General features: G+C 48.9%; 1 protein-coding gene across 3 annotated transcripts in view; it reads right to left on the reverse strand.

The window, feature by feature from the left end:
• PRKD2 (protein kinase D2) overlaps nucleotides 1–14,994 on the reverse strand; it is a 31,585-nt gene extending 16,591 nt beyond the window's left edge. Inside the window, exons 1-10 of one of the 3 annotated variants that reach the window (XM_033128938.1) lie at nucleotides 14,826–14,994; nucleotides 14,034–14,448; nucleotides 11,777–11,915; nucleotides 8,640–8,771; nucleotides 5,617–5,771; nucleotides 5,293–5,515; nucleotides 3,722–3,799; nucleotides 3,489–3,642; nucleotides 619–736; nucleotides 272–349 (exon numbers count right to left, since the gene is read on the reverse strand). In XM_033128938.1, coding sequence (XP_032984829.1) covers nucleotides 272–349; nucleotides 619–736; nucleotides 3,489–3,642; nucleotides 3,722–3,799; nucleotides 5,293–5,515; nucleotides 5,617–5,771; nucleotides 8,640–8,771; nucleotides 11,777–11,915; nucleotides 14,034–14,273 — 1,317 coding nt within the window. In that variant the 5' untranslated portion in view covers nucleotides 14,274–14,448; nucleotides 14,826–14,994. Of the gene's footprint in view, nucleotides 1–271; nucleotides 350–618; nucleotides 737–3,488; nucleotides 3,643–3,721; nucleotides 3,800–5,292; nucleotides 5,516–5,616; nucleotides 5,772–8,639; nucleotides 8,772–11,776; nucleotides 11,916–14,033; nucleotides 14,449–14,718 lie in introns of all 3 variants that reach the window. The other 2 variants (XM_033128939.1, XM_033128937.1) reach the window with 2 other exon arrangements.

Raw genomic sequence — 14,994 nt, forward strand, 5'->3', positions numbered from 1 at the left:
TGTCCACAGCCCTGAGGTGAGGGCTATTCCCTGAAGCCTTTTACAGGTGAGACACGTGAGGTGCAGAGATGTGAGTCAAGTCACCCTGGGTCCCTCAGCTGGAAAGTGTGGGGCCAGAATCAAACATTCGGGCAGAGTGGCACTTGCTGAGGGGTTGGAAGCGAAGACGGCAAGCAGGGATGGGGAGTGGGTATGATTCTCTCCCATTTGGCTGGAGCAACTGGAGAATGGAGACGCAAAGTCTGAGGGCGCTGGGAGCGGAAAGACCCACCTTGTAGTATCTGCTGGTTGTGTTGTTCTGGAAGAGTGTGATGCACTTGCAGTCCAGGCGCCAATAGTGCCGCTTCCTCTGTTGGGAGAGATGTTTGAGGGTGAGGTTGTCTGCTTGGGCTCCTCTCTCCACAAACCACCCGGTCCCTAACTCTGTCTCCACCCCACGGGCTCTGACCTCGCCCTTAGCCCCGCCTCTTAACTCCTGCCCTGCCCCTCCGCCCACCTCGAATTCCGGCGGGCCTCCAGCACAGCCACACCCACTCCACCCAGCCCCACCTCCTCAAGTGGTCCTGCCCCGCCCCTAACTCTGGCTCCGCCCCACCTGGCCCCACCGCACACACTCACCAGCGTGTCCTTGTCGCTGTAATGAACCACCCAACCTTCATGCAGTGTGGTGCTGGATTTCCTTGTCGTGTGTCGCACTGACTGCACCACTCTCATTAGGGGGATGTACCCTAGGGAACTAAGGGGAGGAGAGAGGTTACTACAAGCAGACAATAACCATAGTGCCTGGGGGCACAGGGAGCTTCTCCGGGCAGACTGGGTTGGTTTTTGGCACACTTTCCCGGCCCTCATCCCCCCGTTTTGCAGATTTCCCATAATGAGGAAGGGGACTGTTGAGAGACTGAGTTCCCAAGTCAGGCTGCCTGGCAAATTACCCAACCTCTTTGTGCCTCAGTTTCTCCACCCAAAGGGGTTGCTGTGAGGCGTGAGGTTCATTAAAGGAGCGTAGCACAGTGCTTGGCAAACAGTGGGCCTCCACTAAGCGTTAATTAGTATTGAGCCCAGCGATTGTGCAGCAGATGTGTGACATTGGGCAAGTGACTCAACCTCTTTCCCTCCTTTTCCTCATCTGTGCACGTGCTGTTAATATAGTGAGGCGTCCTAGAGAGTCACTGACTTGCCCAACTCCAGAACCAACTACCTCTTGATCCCTGCGCTAGACCAAGATTTGGGTGGCCTTGGCCACTACTTCCCTTTGCCTCTCTGAGACTCAGTCTCCTCATCTGTGAAAGAATACCCTGTCCCCCCAAGTGCGTCAAGGTCCAATTCTGATAGCCTATTATTTTGTTACTAAACACTCTCAGGAAAGACCTGGGAGAAAGGGAATCTGAGGTTCTAGGTGGCTCAGGTTGGGTGGCACCAGTAAGAATGTCTCCATTATCACTATGGCATGCATACCCATCCCCCCTCTGGCCTTGTTTTCCATCCTTTCTCCCTTCCCCTCCTCCTCCAGCCATACCAAGCTCCATGCTGTTCCCGGAACATGCTTGGTCCTACCTCAGGGCCTTTGTACTTGCTGTTCCCTCTGCTTATAGTCTCTTCCCCCAGATATCGTCTATCTCCTTCCCTCCCCTCCTTCAGATCTCTTTAAATGTCACCTTGTCAGAGAGGCCTCCTTTAATGACCCAAACAAATAACACATTCCCCTTTTTCTATCTCCTTTCATTGCTTTATTTTTATTTTATTTTTGATGGCAGTTACCTGATGTTATGGATGCATTTATTTGCTGCCTCCCCAACTAGAGTGGCAGCTCTATGAGGGCAGAGAGTTTTGCTGGTTTTGCTCAGAGCTGTGTGTTTGAAAGTCTACAACCCAGTAGGTGCTCACTAAATATCTATCGAGGCAGCATGGAAGTGGCTGACACTCCTCCCGTGTTTACGCTGCCCTGGCCCTTTGGGGTGAAGTCTCAGCTCCTCTCCATTATAAATTATTGGCTGAAGCTCCTGAGCCTCAATCTTCTAACCCAGAAATGGCATAATGATCCTTATGGTCCTTGTGGGAAGGATTTAGTTCAAGAACAAATGCTTAAATCAGTGGTTGTTTAAATCCACAGATTAGTCTCAATACATGTATATATTACTGCAGTAATACAATATATTAATAGTACTGTATTAATATTGTTCTGAAACATACACACACAGAAAAATGGAAACATTTCAAGGATGAGATTAAAACTAAAGAAAACTAGAAATTCAAATATTTTCTTCCCATACCCGGAATGGATCATCTCTCACCCTCCCCACTTTGGGATTCAAGGTTAAAATACCAGAAAGGTCTTCTTTTCCATTTTCTCAGCACTTATAACCCGACAAGAACTTTACTCACGTGATCTAATGAAATTCCCACAACTGCCTTGTGAAGCAGGCGCCATCATTGCCCCGGGGGGAAACTGAGGCACACGGAGACGTGACGAGTGGTGATTTAAGTAATGGAGCTGGGATCTAGCCCTGACGCTCTCAGCTTCCAGTGCCCTGTACTTTTAAGCCCAGTTGCCTTCCTGCCTCCTTGCTAAGCAATCATACCACTGCCACGTATGAAGCCAGGCCTGGTCCTAAGCACTTGGAAAATGGAAAAACATCCTTGCCCTCCAGCACTTGAGCTCACATTCTAATGGAGTTGAATAAATATTAATTCTATTTATAATTTAAAATGTAGATAAGTATAAGTTATTATTTGTCAGAGCTTTCACGCCAGAAGAAAGCCACTGCCTGTCAGGTCCTTGGGGATATTTCCCCTTCCCCATTTTAGAGATGAGAAGACTGAGGCACTGAAAGAAGGCGCTTGTTTAAGGCCATACTAGTCAAATCGAGGCCAAAATGGTTGAAAGAAATGGATAGATTCCTTTCCTTTTTAAGATTTTAGTGCTCTGTGTTAAGAGCTAACACTATTTAACACTTACTGCATATCAGGCACTGATTTAGGTTCTTAATTTATATTCATTCATTTCATCTTCACAACAACTCTGTAAGGTAGGTTCTATTTTATCTCCCCTTTACTGATGAGGAAACTGAGGCTCAGAGAGGTTACTCTTACCTAAGGCCACACAGCAGTCTGGTTCCAGAGTCCATGTTCTTACCCACTCTTTGTACTATCAGTTTGTAATACAGACAGTTTCTGGAAGGACCCACCAGAAACTGATCCCAGTGGCTTCCTCCAGGGAGAGGAGCTGGGCAGCTGGGAGGCAGGGAAGTGGCAGGGTTTGACTACATACCTTTTGAATGACTGTATTACAAGTTCCAAAATACAATATAAATTAAAATACACTCCTATGAAAACTTTTTAAAAATGTAAATCAGGGAAAAAAAGGTTAAATTAAGAAGTGTGGGTGCTTAAATGGTTCACCTCAGGAACCTGGGAAATTTACAAGTAGAGGGTGATGTCAACCCATTGTAGAGATTGGAAAGGGCATCCCCGGAGGACACGCTGGGTACCTCTGGGCCTTGCCTCCCTCGACTTCCTCCTCCTCACTGGCATGGAGGGCATTTTCTGAGTGCGAGCCCGGGATGACACCGGAATCGTCTGACTCATCCATGAGGGCGCTCTTGTCAGCCTCGCTGAAATCGGTGGCCTCCTCCATCGGCACATCTGGGGGGGGCAGAGCATCAGAGGGGCCTCCACCCAGTCTGGCCCCCAGCCCCTTCCCGCTCAGCCCATAGTCTCTTACCTCCATTGATAAGAGCCTCCCCCAAGCAGTCGTTAGGGACACGGGTGGCGCAGCGTTTGTGACAGTTAAACTTGCAGTCTAGAAGTAGGATAGGGAACAAAGAGACAGGTGGAAGGGGGAAGAGAGCGTACCTGTAAGGGTTCAATCTTGACTCCTAACCAAGATTAGGAGCCTTGTGCTCTTGCTATTTGGGACAGGAAACCTGGCTGACCCTGGTTGTCCCGTCCCCTCTTTGAACCACGGTAGTTACCCCAACTATGGAGAGACTAGATTAAATAAGTAGGAGGGCCAGATTAAGTGTCTGTGGCTTTAAAGCCCTATGACTCTAAGGGCCTAAAGTTCAGTAGTATAAATATCCATTACCCTCAACTTCTAAAATTCTAGAATGTAACAGGGTCTAACATTCTATGATTCTAGACATTGAACGCTCAAGGGCTGGGTTTCTCAACCTGTAGCACTAAGAACATTTTGGGCTGGCTAATTCCTTATTGTGGGGGACTGTTTTGGGCACCATAGGATGTTTAGAAGCACCCCTGACCTCCACCCACTAGATGTCAGCTACATCATCCCTGTATGACAAACAAAATGTCCCCCAACATACCCTGGGGGGGAGGGGTGGATTGACCTTGGTTGAGAACTATTGCTTTAGAGTGTGTTTATTCTAAGGTTCTAGGATACTGTACATCAGAGATTCTATAATTCGACGTAAACTTATTTTTCTAAGGTTCTATGATTCTAGATTTCTAAGACTCCAGAGTTTGATATCCAAGTTTCTAGAACTCTACACTCATCTATGATTCTACAGTTCTATCATTCTGGATTGCTAAGAATCCCTGCTGTCCAAGGTTTTAGGGTTTTATATATCTAAACTCTAGAATTTGATGACTCTAGAGTTCTATGATTCTGGACTTCTACATCTCCAGAAGCTGATGATTCCAAGGTTCTAGGATTCTGCACATCCAAAATTCTAGAACCTAATTGTTCCAGTGAATTCTAGAATTGGATGGTTTTAAGTTTTTATGGATTTAGACTTTCCGTGTTCTGGAATTTGATCATTCTATATTCTGGGGTTCTAGATTTCTAGCACACTAGGATTCCATGGTTATATGCTTCTAGACTTCTAAGACTTGGAATTTGATGCTTCTAGGCTTCTGTTATCCTCAAATCCTATAGTTCTAAAGTTCTAATATTTTGAGAATCTACAATTTGGTAGTTCTAAGATTTATGAGTCTAAAGTTCTATGATTCTTTTAGCTGAATCCCACAATGCACAATTCTTGAATCCTATGTTTCTAAGATTCTCTGATTCTAGAATTCTCAAGTTCTAGAGTTTCAGAATTCCATGCTGTCTTATGGATTGAGATTTATAAGGTTCTAGGATTCTAAGTTTCTAATAACTAAGGTTCTAGGATTTCAGAATTCCTAAAGTTCTAAAACACTAGGATTCAAGGCACACCCCTTGTGAAGGCCCTGTGCTCTTAGGATTGGAATAGAGATTCTTGTGTTCTGCCACAAGCCCAGCTAAGATCCTAAGCCTCTGGGTCTCCCACCCCACACGGGGGCCCTACTGACCTTTGCACTGCAGGCCCTGGCGGAAGAGGCCCTTGAGAAGTTTCTTGCAAGCCTGGCAGACGGTGGGCCGCGTGTAGCTGTGGATGAGGAAGGTGTGTGGCACCTTGACCTTGGAGAGCAGCATCTTGTCCAGCTCGATGGGACGGCCCGTGTAGGATGAGGCAGATGAGGAGGAGGAGGACGAGGGGGGGCGGCGAGGCAGGAGCTCGGTGGTGCTGCGGTTCTATGGGTCAGCGAGAGTGGAAGGGGAACATCAGAGCGTTGCCCCATGCCTGGGCCTCGTCACCCACCAGCACCAACCTAGCCCACTCTCCAGCGCCTCACCAGCTCATCAGCCAGGCAGGGCAGGGAGTCCGAGGTGCCCAGGCGCAACGAATGGCCACTGGCCAGAGACGTGGACGACAGGCGACGCTTGCGGGCCCCACTGCAGTTGTTGGGGATGCTGAAGGCACAGCGTTTGTGGTAGTTCAGTCCGCAGCCTGCGGGGGGCGCCAGACGGTCAGAGACACAACTTCCTCCTGTCCTGGCCTCTACAGCTCTGTCCCCCTTCACATTTTCTGCAGATGTGAAGTACTCTAGATCCCTCAGGACGCCTCTCAGTGGTGTGATTAAAGTCAATAGAAATCTACAAAAACCCAATTCAGGCAGAACTACTAATGGCCCAGAACTTTCAGGAATGAAGGTTTGGGCCACCCCATCAGGCAAAGAACCATGAAGCGGGTGAGGTGCTTGCTGAGGATAAAAGGAAAATGGATTTGGGAGTTGAAGAGGGAAGCCACCACCGTGTGACCAGTTGCAGAAATGAGGACTGTAATTGTTAGGAGTTATTTCTTCCTTATTTTATGAATATTTGTGTTTTCTCCCCTCTCCGATCCCCTTATCACCTCACATAACACAGTAGTAATAACTAACTCTATATCATGGTATTTAAGTCACAGGACATCAAAGGAGAAGAATGAACACGAACCCCCCAAGGAAACACATTGTCTTCTGGGGAAAGAAAGGATTAGCATGTTTTTGGCTGTACTCAGGATGGTTGTATCATATCAGGTGGAAGCATGACTTTGTTATTGTTTTTTTCTTTTTAAATGTTTCTTTTTTTACTCCTCATCCATGAAAGAATTAGGCTCAGCTGGAAGTTTCCATAGGGTTTCCTGAACCCTTGCTCTAGTCCATCTCTGATGATTCCAAATGGTTCCAGGACCACTGTCTGTTCTGGAGTGAAAACGTCCCTCCAGCTTCTGGAAGCTTCTTTCAGAACACTTCATGAAGCTTATCTTTTGGTAGCCCGCCTGTTATAGACCTTCCAGCTCAGTAACTGTCCATCACAGGCACTGTCTCAGATACGTGATGTCACACTGCAGAGGTACAATTGAGGCACACTGTGGGCGTTGTGAGAAGACCTTCAAAGTGGCAAATGGCTTTTGCATACAGGAACCATTTCCCAGTTTTGGCCTTTCATCACTCATATGCTTCACAGAATGTCAGAATCTCACCCATGACTCCGGTATGTGTATCCAGGTAGAGCCCAACTCCTGCAGGAAGGTGTCAGTGGCATTAAGTACAATCTTTTGCGTGTCTTTTGAAACCATATGAACTTGAATCATCATCTGTGATGCTGGACCAATGAAGTCCACGCTAAGAATGCCCATTAGAATTTGATGACCCCAGGATTGCACCATGATGAAAGCTACATGTGCCAAGACATCAAGAGTTGGATGTGATGTGTGAATGATGGCAATATTGATAGCAGCTTTGAATACACTGAGTTTGCTTTCTGCAGGCCAGATATGGCTATTATCCTGAGTCCCTAAATAATGCCACGATATATTTAGGGCTGCATGATAACAATCCTAGGTGATGATATAGGTTATCTGGAAAACAGCGTATTGAAGACCTTAGATTTCCATACGAGCCACAAAGCTGGAGATCCTTAGACAACAGAATATCTGAGAACATGCCTCTAAGTGCAGGCACACTGAACAGACAATGACGGGGCAGATCGTCATCACCAAATGGATGGCCCTCATCTGCTGTGTGTACAGCATAGCCAAGGCTGTGGCCTTCATCTGTAGGTGGCCGAGATCTCAACATTCGCACTCAGAAGCGTAAAGATGGAAACAGGGAACCTGCTGATCCTGACACTTAGGCTTAAAACCTTGAGACATTTTGGCTGAAGGAACACAGTATGTTCCTTTATTTTTTTTTAAAGTATGATTTAAGATGCGTATGGGTTTTTTTTTTGTAGACTGAATATTTGTGCCCCCCAATTCATATGTTGAAGCCCTAACTGTATATGTATAAGCCCAATATGACTGTATTTGGAGATGGGGCCTTTACGGTCATTTAGGTTAAATGAGGTCATTAAGGTTAAAATAAAGGGGATCATAAGGGTGGGCCCCGGTCGCATGAGGCTGGAACCCTTATAAAAGGAAGACACTTCAGAAATCACCCTCTCTCCACATGCCATGTGAGCACAGTGAGATGGAAGCCATCTGCAAGCCATCTGATTCCATCAGGAATCAGACTCTGTCGGAACCTTGATCTTAAACTTTCCAGCCTCTGGAACTGTGGGAAACAAATGTCTATTGTTTAAGACACCTAGTCTGTGGTATGTTGTTATGGCAGCCCTAGCAGACTGAGGTGCCAAGTTGACAAGGGGTGCACTCTGATGCTCAGCTTTACGTGTCAACTTGGCTAGGCTAGCATCCCCCGTTATTCAAATACTAATCTAGGTGTTGCTGTAAAGGTATTTTGTAGATGTGATTCAAATCCACAATCAGACGACTTTAAGCAAGGGAGATTATTCTAGTTAATCTGGGTGGGCCTGTTTCAATCAGTTGAAAGATTTAAAAAGCAGAGCTGATACTTCCCAGATGAAGAGGTTCTGCCTGTGGATAGCAGCTTCAGCTCCTGCCAGAGTTCCAGCCTGCCCTTGCTTACCTTCTGCCAGTGTTGGCTAGCCAGCCCCTACAATCCTGTAAGCCAATTCCTTCCAAAAATCGATATAGGCTCCGCCTTCTTCTCTGTGCACCCCACCATTTCCTCCCGCTACCTCTGCCCTTTACCTGTCCCTCGGAGCTCCACCTCCCAGGCTCAGCCCGGGAGCTGAGGTCCGCCCTAGGCCCCACCCTCCACCAAGCCCCGCCTCCCAGCACCACCTCTTGGCCCTGAGCCCCACCCAGGCCCCGCCCCCATCCAAACCCCACCTCCTGCTCACACCTTCAGCTCCTCCCCCAAGCGTCACCTCTGGGCCTTCAGCTCTCGCTCTGAGCCCAGCCTCCTAGGCTCCGCCTCCTGGCCCTGCGCTCCATCCAAAGCCCCACCTCCAGGCGATCACCTCTCACCATCACACTTGAGGCCCTGGCGCACCAGACCGAAGAGCATCTCCCCGCAGTGGTCGCAGAAGGCAGGCGCGCGGTAGGAGTGCACCGTGAGTGCGTGCGGACGGATCTGGAAGTCCTCGAAGGTGGCCGAAGCTGTAGGCAGCAGGGAGGGGCAGATGATTGAGCCGGGGCCAGCGGAGGCCATTCCGCCCCCGCTTCCCGCTTGCTTACAGTCCTCCCAGCTGTAAGGTTTAATTGTTCCTTCCTAAATTCATTTACTCACATATTACATTCTACCTGGGTTCAAATCCCAGCGCCACCACTAGGCAAAACATCCATGTGCCTAGGGGGGGGGGCGGTGCCAGGGAGAAGGGGATGGGGAGTTGTTGCATGGGTATAGAATTTCAGTTTTGCAAGATGAACAACCGTTCTGGAGATTGGGTGCATAAGTGTGAATGTAAGCAACACCACTGAACAGTAGAATCAAACATAGTTAAGATGATACATTTTATTTTATTTCTATTTCACCACAATTAAATATTTTAAATTAAAAAAAATACAGATGCCTGCGTCTCACCCGCAGAGTTTCTGATCAACTTGGTGTGGGGTAGAGCCAGAGCATCAAGAGAAAAAAACAAACATCTGTGTACCTCAGTTTTCTCATCTTTAAAATGGAAATCCAACAAATATTTACTGAGCACTCTTTTAAGCTGTAGGGACACCACATAGAACAAAACAGACAAAATCCCTGCCTACCCTCTAGTGAGGGAGGTAGCTAAACAAAATAAAATATTCTTATTTAACAATCACCCAGTCAAGCAGTTGCCCTGTGCCAGGCACTGCTCTAAGTACTTAGAAATACTAATGAATTTAGCTCTCTCCTGTTGTAATCCCCATTTTCTATATGAGGCAACTGGAGCACAGATAGGTTAAGCAACTTGCCGAAAGTCACACAGCAAGTCGCAGACCTCACATTCAAACCCAGGCCAGTGTGGCTCTAGAGTTCATGCTTACTGCCTCTCTGAAACTTTTAAGTAATAAAATATACAGTAGGTTAGAAGTCAATAAGTACTTAGGAGAAAAATTAAACAGGGAAGGGAGATAGGGAAGGTGCGAGAGGTACAGTTTTAAATAGGTGGTCAGGGAACTTCTTCTTGAGAAGGTGACATTAGGGCAAAGGCCTGAAGGTGGTAGGATATGAGCCATGCAGGTGTCTAGGAAAGAACATGCCAGTATCATAATAGTATCTCCATATAAGGATTAAATGAATATATGGAAAGCTCTTAAAACACTGCCTGGCACATAGTGCTCAATAAATCATAGCTATTATTTTGAAAGTTTCATTTTAAGACTAAGTCTCATTCCACCCCCCACCCCAAGTTTCAGTCTAATATTAAGCTATTTTTACTGTTTTATACAATGGAAAGGGGATTCTCTTTAATGAGCCAAGCACTGTTTACTCACTCAAGATAAAGCTATAAATAAGATAGATTTACCCCCCACACACACTCACAGGGAGCTGACATTCTTTTGGGGAGACAGACACAAAACATAAACACATAAATAAACAAGGAAATTTCAGACAATGGAAGAAATGGCATTTAAGCTGAGATCCAACTAACAAGAAGGAGCTAGCTAGGAGAAGATGGGATGGGAGGCGGGGCGCATTCCAAGCATCAAGAACAGCAAATGCCCTGAGGTAGGAAGAAGCTTGGTTTGTTCAAGGGACACAGGGCAGGCAAGCATGGCTGGAACAAAGAAAGTAAGGAGGACAGTGTTAAGACATGAATTTGGGGAATTGGCAGGGGCCAGATCATGAACAGTCTTGAGGCCATGTTGAAGAGTTTGTACTTTATTCCAAGGGTAATGGGGAGCCATGGGAGGATTCTGAGCAGTGGAGTGTCATGATCTGACTTAGGTGCTACTGAAATAGTCTAGGCAGGAGGTGATGGAGGCTTGGACCAGTGGAGGTAGTCAGAAATAAATTTAGGATATATGTTAATGGTAGGACCAATAGATTTGATGATGGATGAAGCGAAGGGGTGCGAGAAAAAGAGGAGTCAAGGATGCCCCAAGGTTTTGGGCATGATCACCTGGGTGAACAGTGATACCATTCAGCAAGATGCAGACAACTTCAGGAAGAGCAGGTTTAGAAGGGGAAAATCAATATTTCTGTCTCGGACAGGCAGTATCTGAGACATCTAGAGATGCCAAGTAAAAGTGGTAGGGAGACAGCTACATAAACAAGACCCGGTTTTAGGGGAGAGACCAGGATGAAGATAAAAATCTAGGAGTTGCCAGCCTATACGAGGGTATTTAACACCCAAATGAGATCACCAGGGTCTTAAATCCTAACTTCTAATTGTCATCCATCCATTCAACAAATTTAATTGAGCACTGCAGGGGAAGTACAGACACGAATAAGGCAAATACCTCCCACCCTCCCGAAGGAAGCAAGAGCTATAGACTCATTTAAAATGCCAAGAGCTTCCATCTCTAAAGTGGAAATGGCCAGTGGGTAGACTAGATTCTGGCTGAAAATACAAGTGCTCAGGTGTCATCTTACTTTGCAGAATCAGATTTCATTGAGAAGGAGGCACGGGCATCAAAACATTGAAAACTTTATATCAAAGTCTAACGTATGTCTAGAAAAGGACACAACGGAAGTGCACAACTCCATGAATTGCGAAACTGTAGAGTGTCACCAGCATCCTGATGAAGTTTAAACCAGACCCCAGAAAACTCCTGTGCCTCCCACCCAACTCCATCTTCCCCCAAAGGCACCTACTCTCCTGGCTTCTAACACCATGGAGTATTTGTATCTGTCTTTGTGCTTCAGAAATGGAATTATACATAATGTAGTCAGAAGTCTGGCTTCTGTCTCTCAGCATTAGGTTTGTGAGATTCATCCGTGTTGCTGTGGATGGTTTGTTTATATTCAGTCCTGTCCGAATTGCAGTGTGTGTGCACCATAATTGACCCATTCCAGAGCAGTAGTTTGTAAAAGCTCCCAAGGTGTTTCTAATTCGCAGTCAAGGCTTAGAATCACTGGTTCCTAACTTTAAGAAGCAGGTTTCTGGGCCCACCTCCCCTTTAACTCCTCCAGATGCCCCTCCCTCGATCGAGGCTCCGCCCCTAGGCGGGCCTCTACCTCTCACCCGACAGCACCACCTCCACCAGGTCTCCCTCCTGGATGTCTCCCGCGGAGCGCACCAGCTGCAGGAGGTTAGCGGACGTGGGGTCATGTTTGAAGAGCAGGATCTTGTCGTAAAGGCCATAGAAGCCACACTCGGGGAACTGAAGGGCGGGAGAGGGAGGCGGTGACGGAAAAGCTCAGAGCTGCCTTCATCAGCGGTCTGGGACCCTCCCAGATCAGGGCTCGCTGTTTCCCCCGGAAACTCAGAGACCCCGCAGCCCTTCGCTTCCTGCCTGCTCCCTCCCTAACTCAGCTCAAGCAGGGCAGGGTGCCAGGGCCCCAGGTGTGCTGGGAGACAGCGCTGGCCAGATTGGCGAACTGGTGTGGGAGGCAGAGTGATTCCGGAGCCTGGGCACCTAGAATTTCCCGGAGATTGGGGTGGGGGTGGGAGTCTGAGTGAGCACCCCTTTCCTTATGCTCCCCGCCAAGCTTCCTTCCTGGATCTATTGTTGTCCCTGTTACCTGGCTCCAGTCCCAGTATTGGGGCAGGGCTAACTGGAAGGAGGGGATTTAGGACTCTTGGGGGGGCCGGTGTGGGGAGCTGCGGGAAGGCTAGGGCTCAAGGGAGCTGAAGTTAGGAAGGTGCCCACCCACCCAATGCCCAAAGGACCCAGGTGTCCGGGTCCCCAGCTTGGGAGGGTGGGGGCAGGAAATGAAACCCGGTAGAACAGAAAGTGAAACAGTCCAGGTGGGGTGGCTGGAAGGAAGGAAAGGGGCCCTACCACACCTGGACAGAGAAGGTAGAAAATAAAATGGGTGAGCCGTGGAACAAAGAATTTCACCTAGGGAACAATCTGCTGCCTCCCCCCGACCTCCACCTGCCTCCAGTCTGTTTTCCCAAGGAGCAGTCTAAGTTGGGTGTGGGAGCTGGGCCTGCTCATTTTGGGGTCTGGGGGGCAAAGTAAGCCCAATGTATTCTTGCCTGCTGGGAGAGGATCCACAGGTGACCCAGACTGCCTGGGCCCTGACTCCTAAGAAGTCTTTCTCTAAATTCTGGTTTCCTTGTCTGTAAAATGGGGGAGTTGGCCCAGCTTCCGATGTTTCTCTGAAGCCCAAATAATTCATTTCCAGGAGTCTGAGAAGATTCTGGAATTTTAAGATTTGGGGATTCCAACTTCCTCACCTTAAAGGATTAGACGTTTTAGATCCCAACATATTCTCATTATATGTTTTAGGATTGTCAACCTGGATTAGCAGTAGTCTATTATTATTTTAATGTTCTAAGAGTCTGACAAACTAGGATTCTAATATTTGAATATCTTGACACTAACAACCCAGGAATCCAATATTCCAACATTTGAATGTTTTAGTATTTCAGCAACCTAGGGTTCTAATGTTTGGACACGTTAATATCAGAGGAGTTCAATTGCCTAGCAGTTGCATATTCCAGCATTTAGAATGCTATATTCTCCCATTTTGACAGTCTAGAATTCCAACAACAGAGAAGCCCACTATTCTTTTAATGTTCTAGGGTTAATGTTCTAATGTTCAGGAGGAACTGAGTTCCTCCTGATTCCCTCTTGCCATGACCCCCAGCTCCCCCCGGTTCTCCCCCCCGAAGCTAAGAAGCTAAGAGTGGGGTCGGGTTGGGGAAGGCTGGTTTTAACAGGCCAGCATCAGACCTGGGGGGTGGGGACACTATAATTAGGAAATGGGACAGAGTCCACAAAGCCTCTGAAGTTTGGGAAGAGATGCCTACCCCTCCACAAACCTCTCAGGCCTGGCGGAGGGCAGAGATTGGGCTCTGAGACCTCACTTGCCCCTGGCTGCTAACGCAGGCACCCACACCCACACATGTCACCCGATCTGCCATGGCCAGCCCGGCTTCAGTTTCTACTGTTTCCACCAAATGGGAGGTCGGGGGTTGGCCTGGGCAGGGAGGTTCCCCCCATTACTACCCCCATCTGTCCCTTCCTCCTCCCCTCTTCTACACCTAGCCAGCCCCTCCCTTCCTCCCTGCCCGCTGCAGAAAACAACATGCAGGGACTCGCAATTTGGGGAGGCCTCTGGGGCACTCCACCCTTGCTCAGGCCTCCCTCAAACGGGTAGTGGAGTGAAGAGGCAATTGGAGGCCAATGTCCTACCCCTACCCCTCAGTTTCCCAAAGTTAGACCGCCTTTCTCCCCCTCCCCTACTCCAGGCTCCAGGTCGCCTCTGCCAGCACCCCACTCCTCCAGACCTCTCCCCAAGCTGGATGGGGGGGAACCCTGCGCCCTCACCTTCTGGTCCACGATGGAGCAAGCCAGCTGCTTCACATGGGCCAGCTCCGAGGCGGCGGGCAACAGCACGAACTCGCGGGTTAGCCCGATCTGGATGTGGAAGGAGACCCCGGGGCCCGGGGCCGGCACCTGGGGCAGCAGCGGTGGCGGCGATTGCAGCTCCAAGCTGCCGGTGGGTGGAGGAGACCCCGGCCCGGGAGAACCCGGGAGCCCGGCGGGATGGGAGGGGGCGGCGGCCATGGGGGGAGGCCCAGGATCCGCCGCCCGGCGCCCGCCCGAGATCCGGCTGGAGGAGCCCGGAGAACCCGGATCACTTAATCCAAGGGGTCTCGTAAACTGATGGTGGGCGTGCGGGTTCCCGGGGATCCGAGAAGAGAAATCTGGCAGGTTGAGGGGACTGGAGGATGGCGGGACCCTGGGAAATTAGAGAAAAAGAATCTAGTGGATCAGACGCTCGGGAATCAAGGAATCACAGACGATCAGAAAAAAGGTGGTTTGGGGGACTCAGCGATTGAGAGATTCCAAGAAATCAAAGAAGAAAATCTAGTAGGTCGGGGTCGCAGGGATCAGCAGAGCCCAGGATCCAAAGGCCCTTTGGAGAGACAAGGGATTGAAAAAGGAGCAGGGGACCCCAGAATCCAGTGGCTCTAAGAGGATCCAATTAGAAGGGGGCCGAGGGACTCACCAGATCTTGGGGGTGGGGAGTAGGAATCTCTTGAGTCGGGGATCAAGACGGGCCCTGGGATGGGTAGAGGGATCCAGAGGGCCGGGGTGCTAAAGAGGGAATCTCACGGGTCTCGGAAGCTGGAGAAAAGTTCGGTCCCGGGCCCGCAGAGAAGGGGGCGTTACCGGCCGCGGTGTGGGGTGGGGCAAGGGAGGGTCGCCCGGCGCGGGTGGCTCTTTTTCCTTCTCCAAAGTTTAACTCGGCTGCGACGGCCCAGTAGGAAGTGTCCAAAGCGAC

Source organism: Rhinolophus ferrumequinum, chromosome 15 (assembly GCF_004115265.2).
Source record: "Rhinolophus ferrumequinum isolate MPI-CBG mRhiFer1 chromosome 15, mRhiFer1_v1.p, whole genome shotgun sequence".
Taxonomy (NCBI): domain Eukaryota; kingdom Metazoa; phylum Chordata; class Mammalia; order Chiroptera; family Rhinolophidae; genus Rhinolophus; species Rhinolophus ferrumequinum.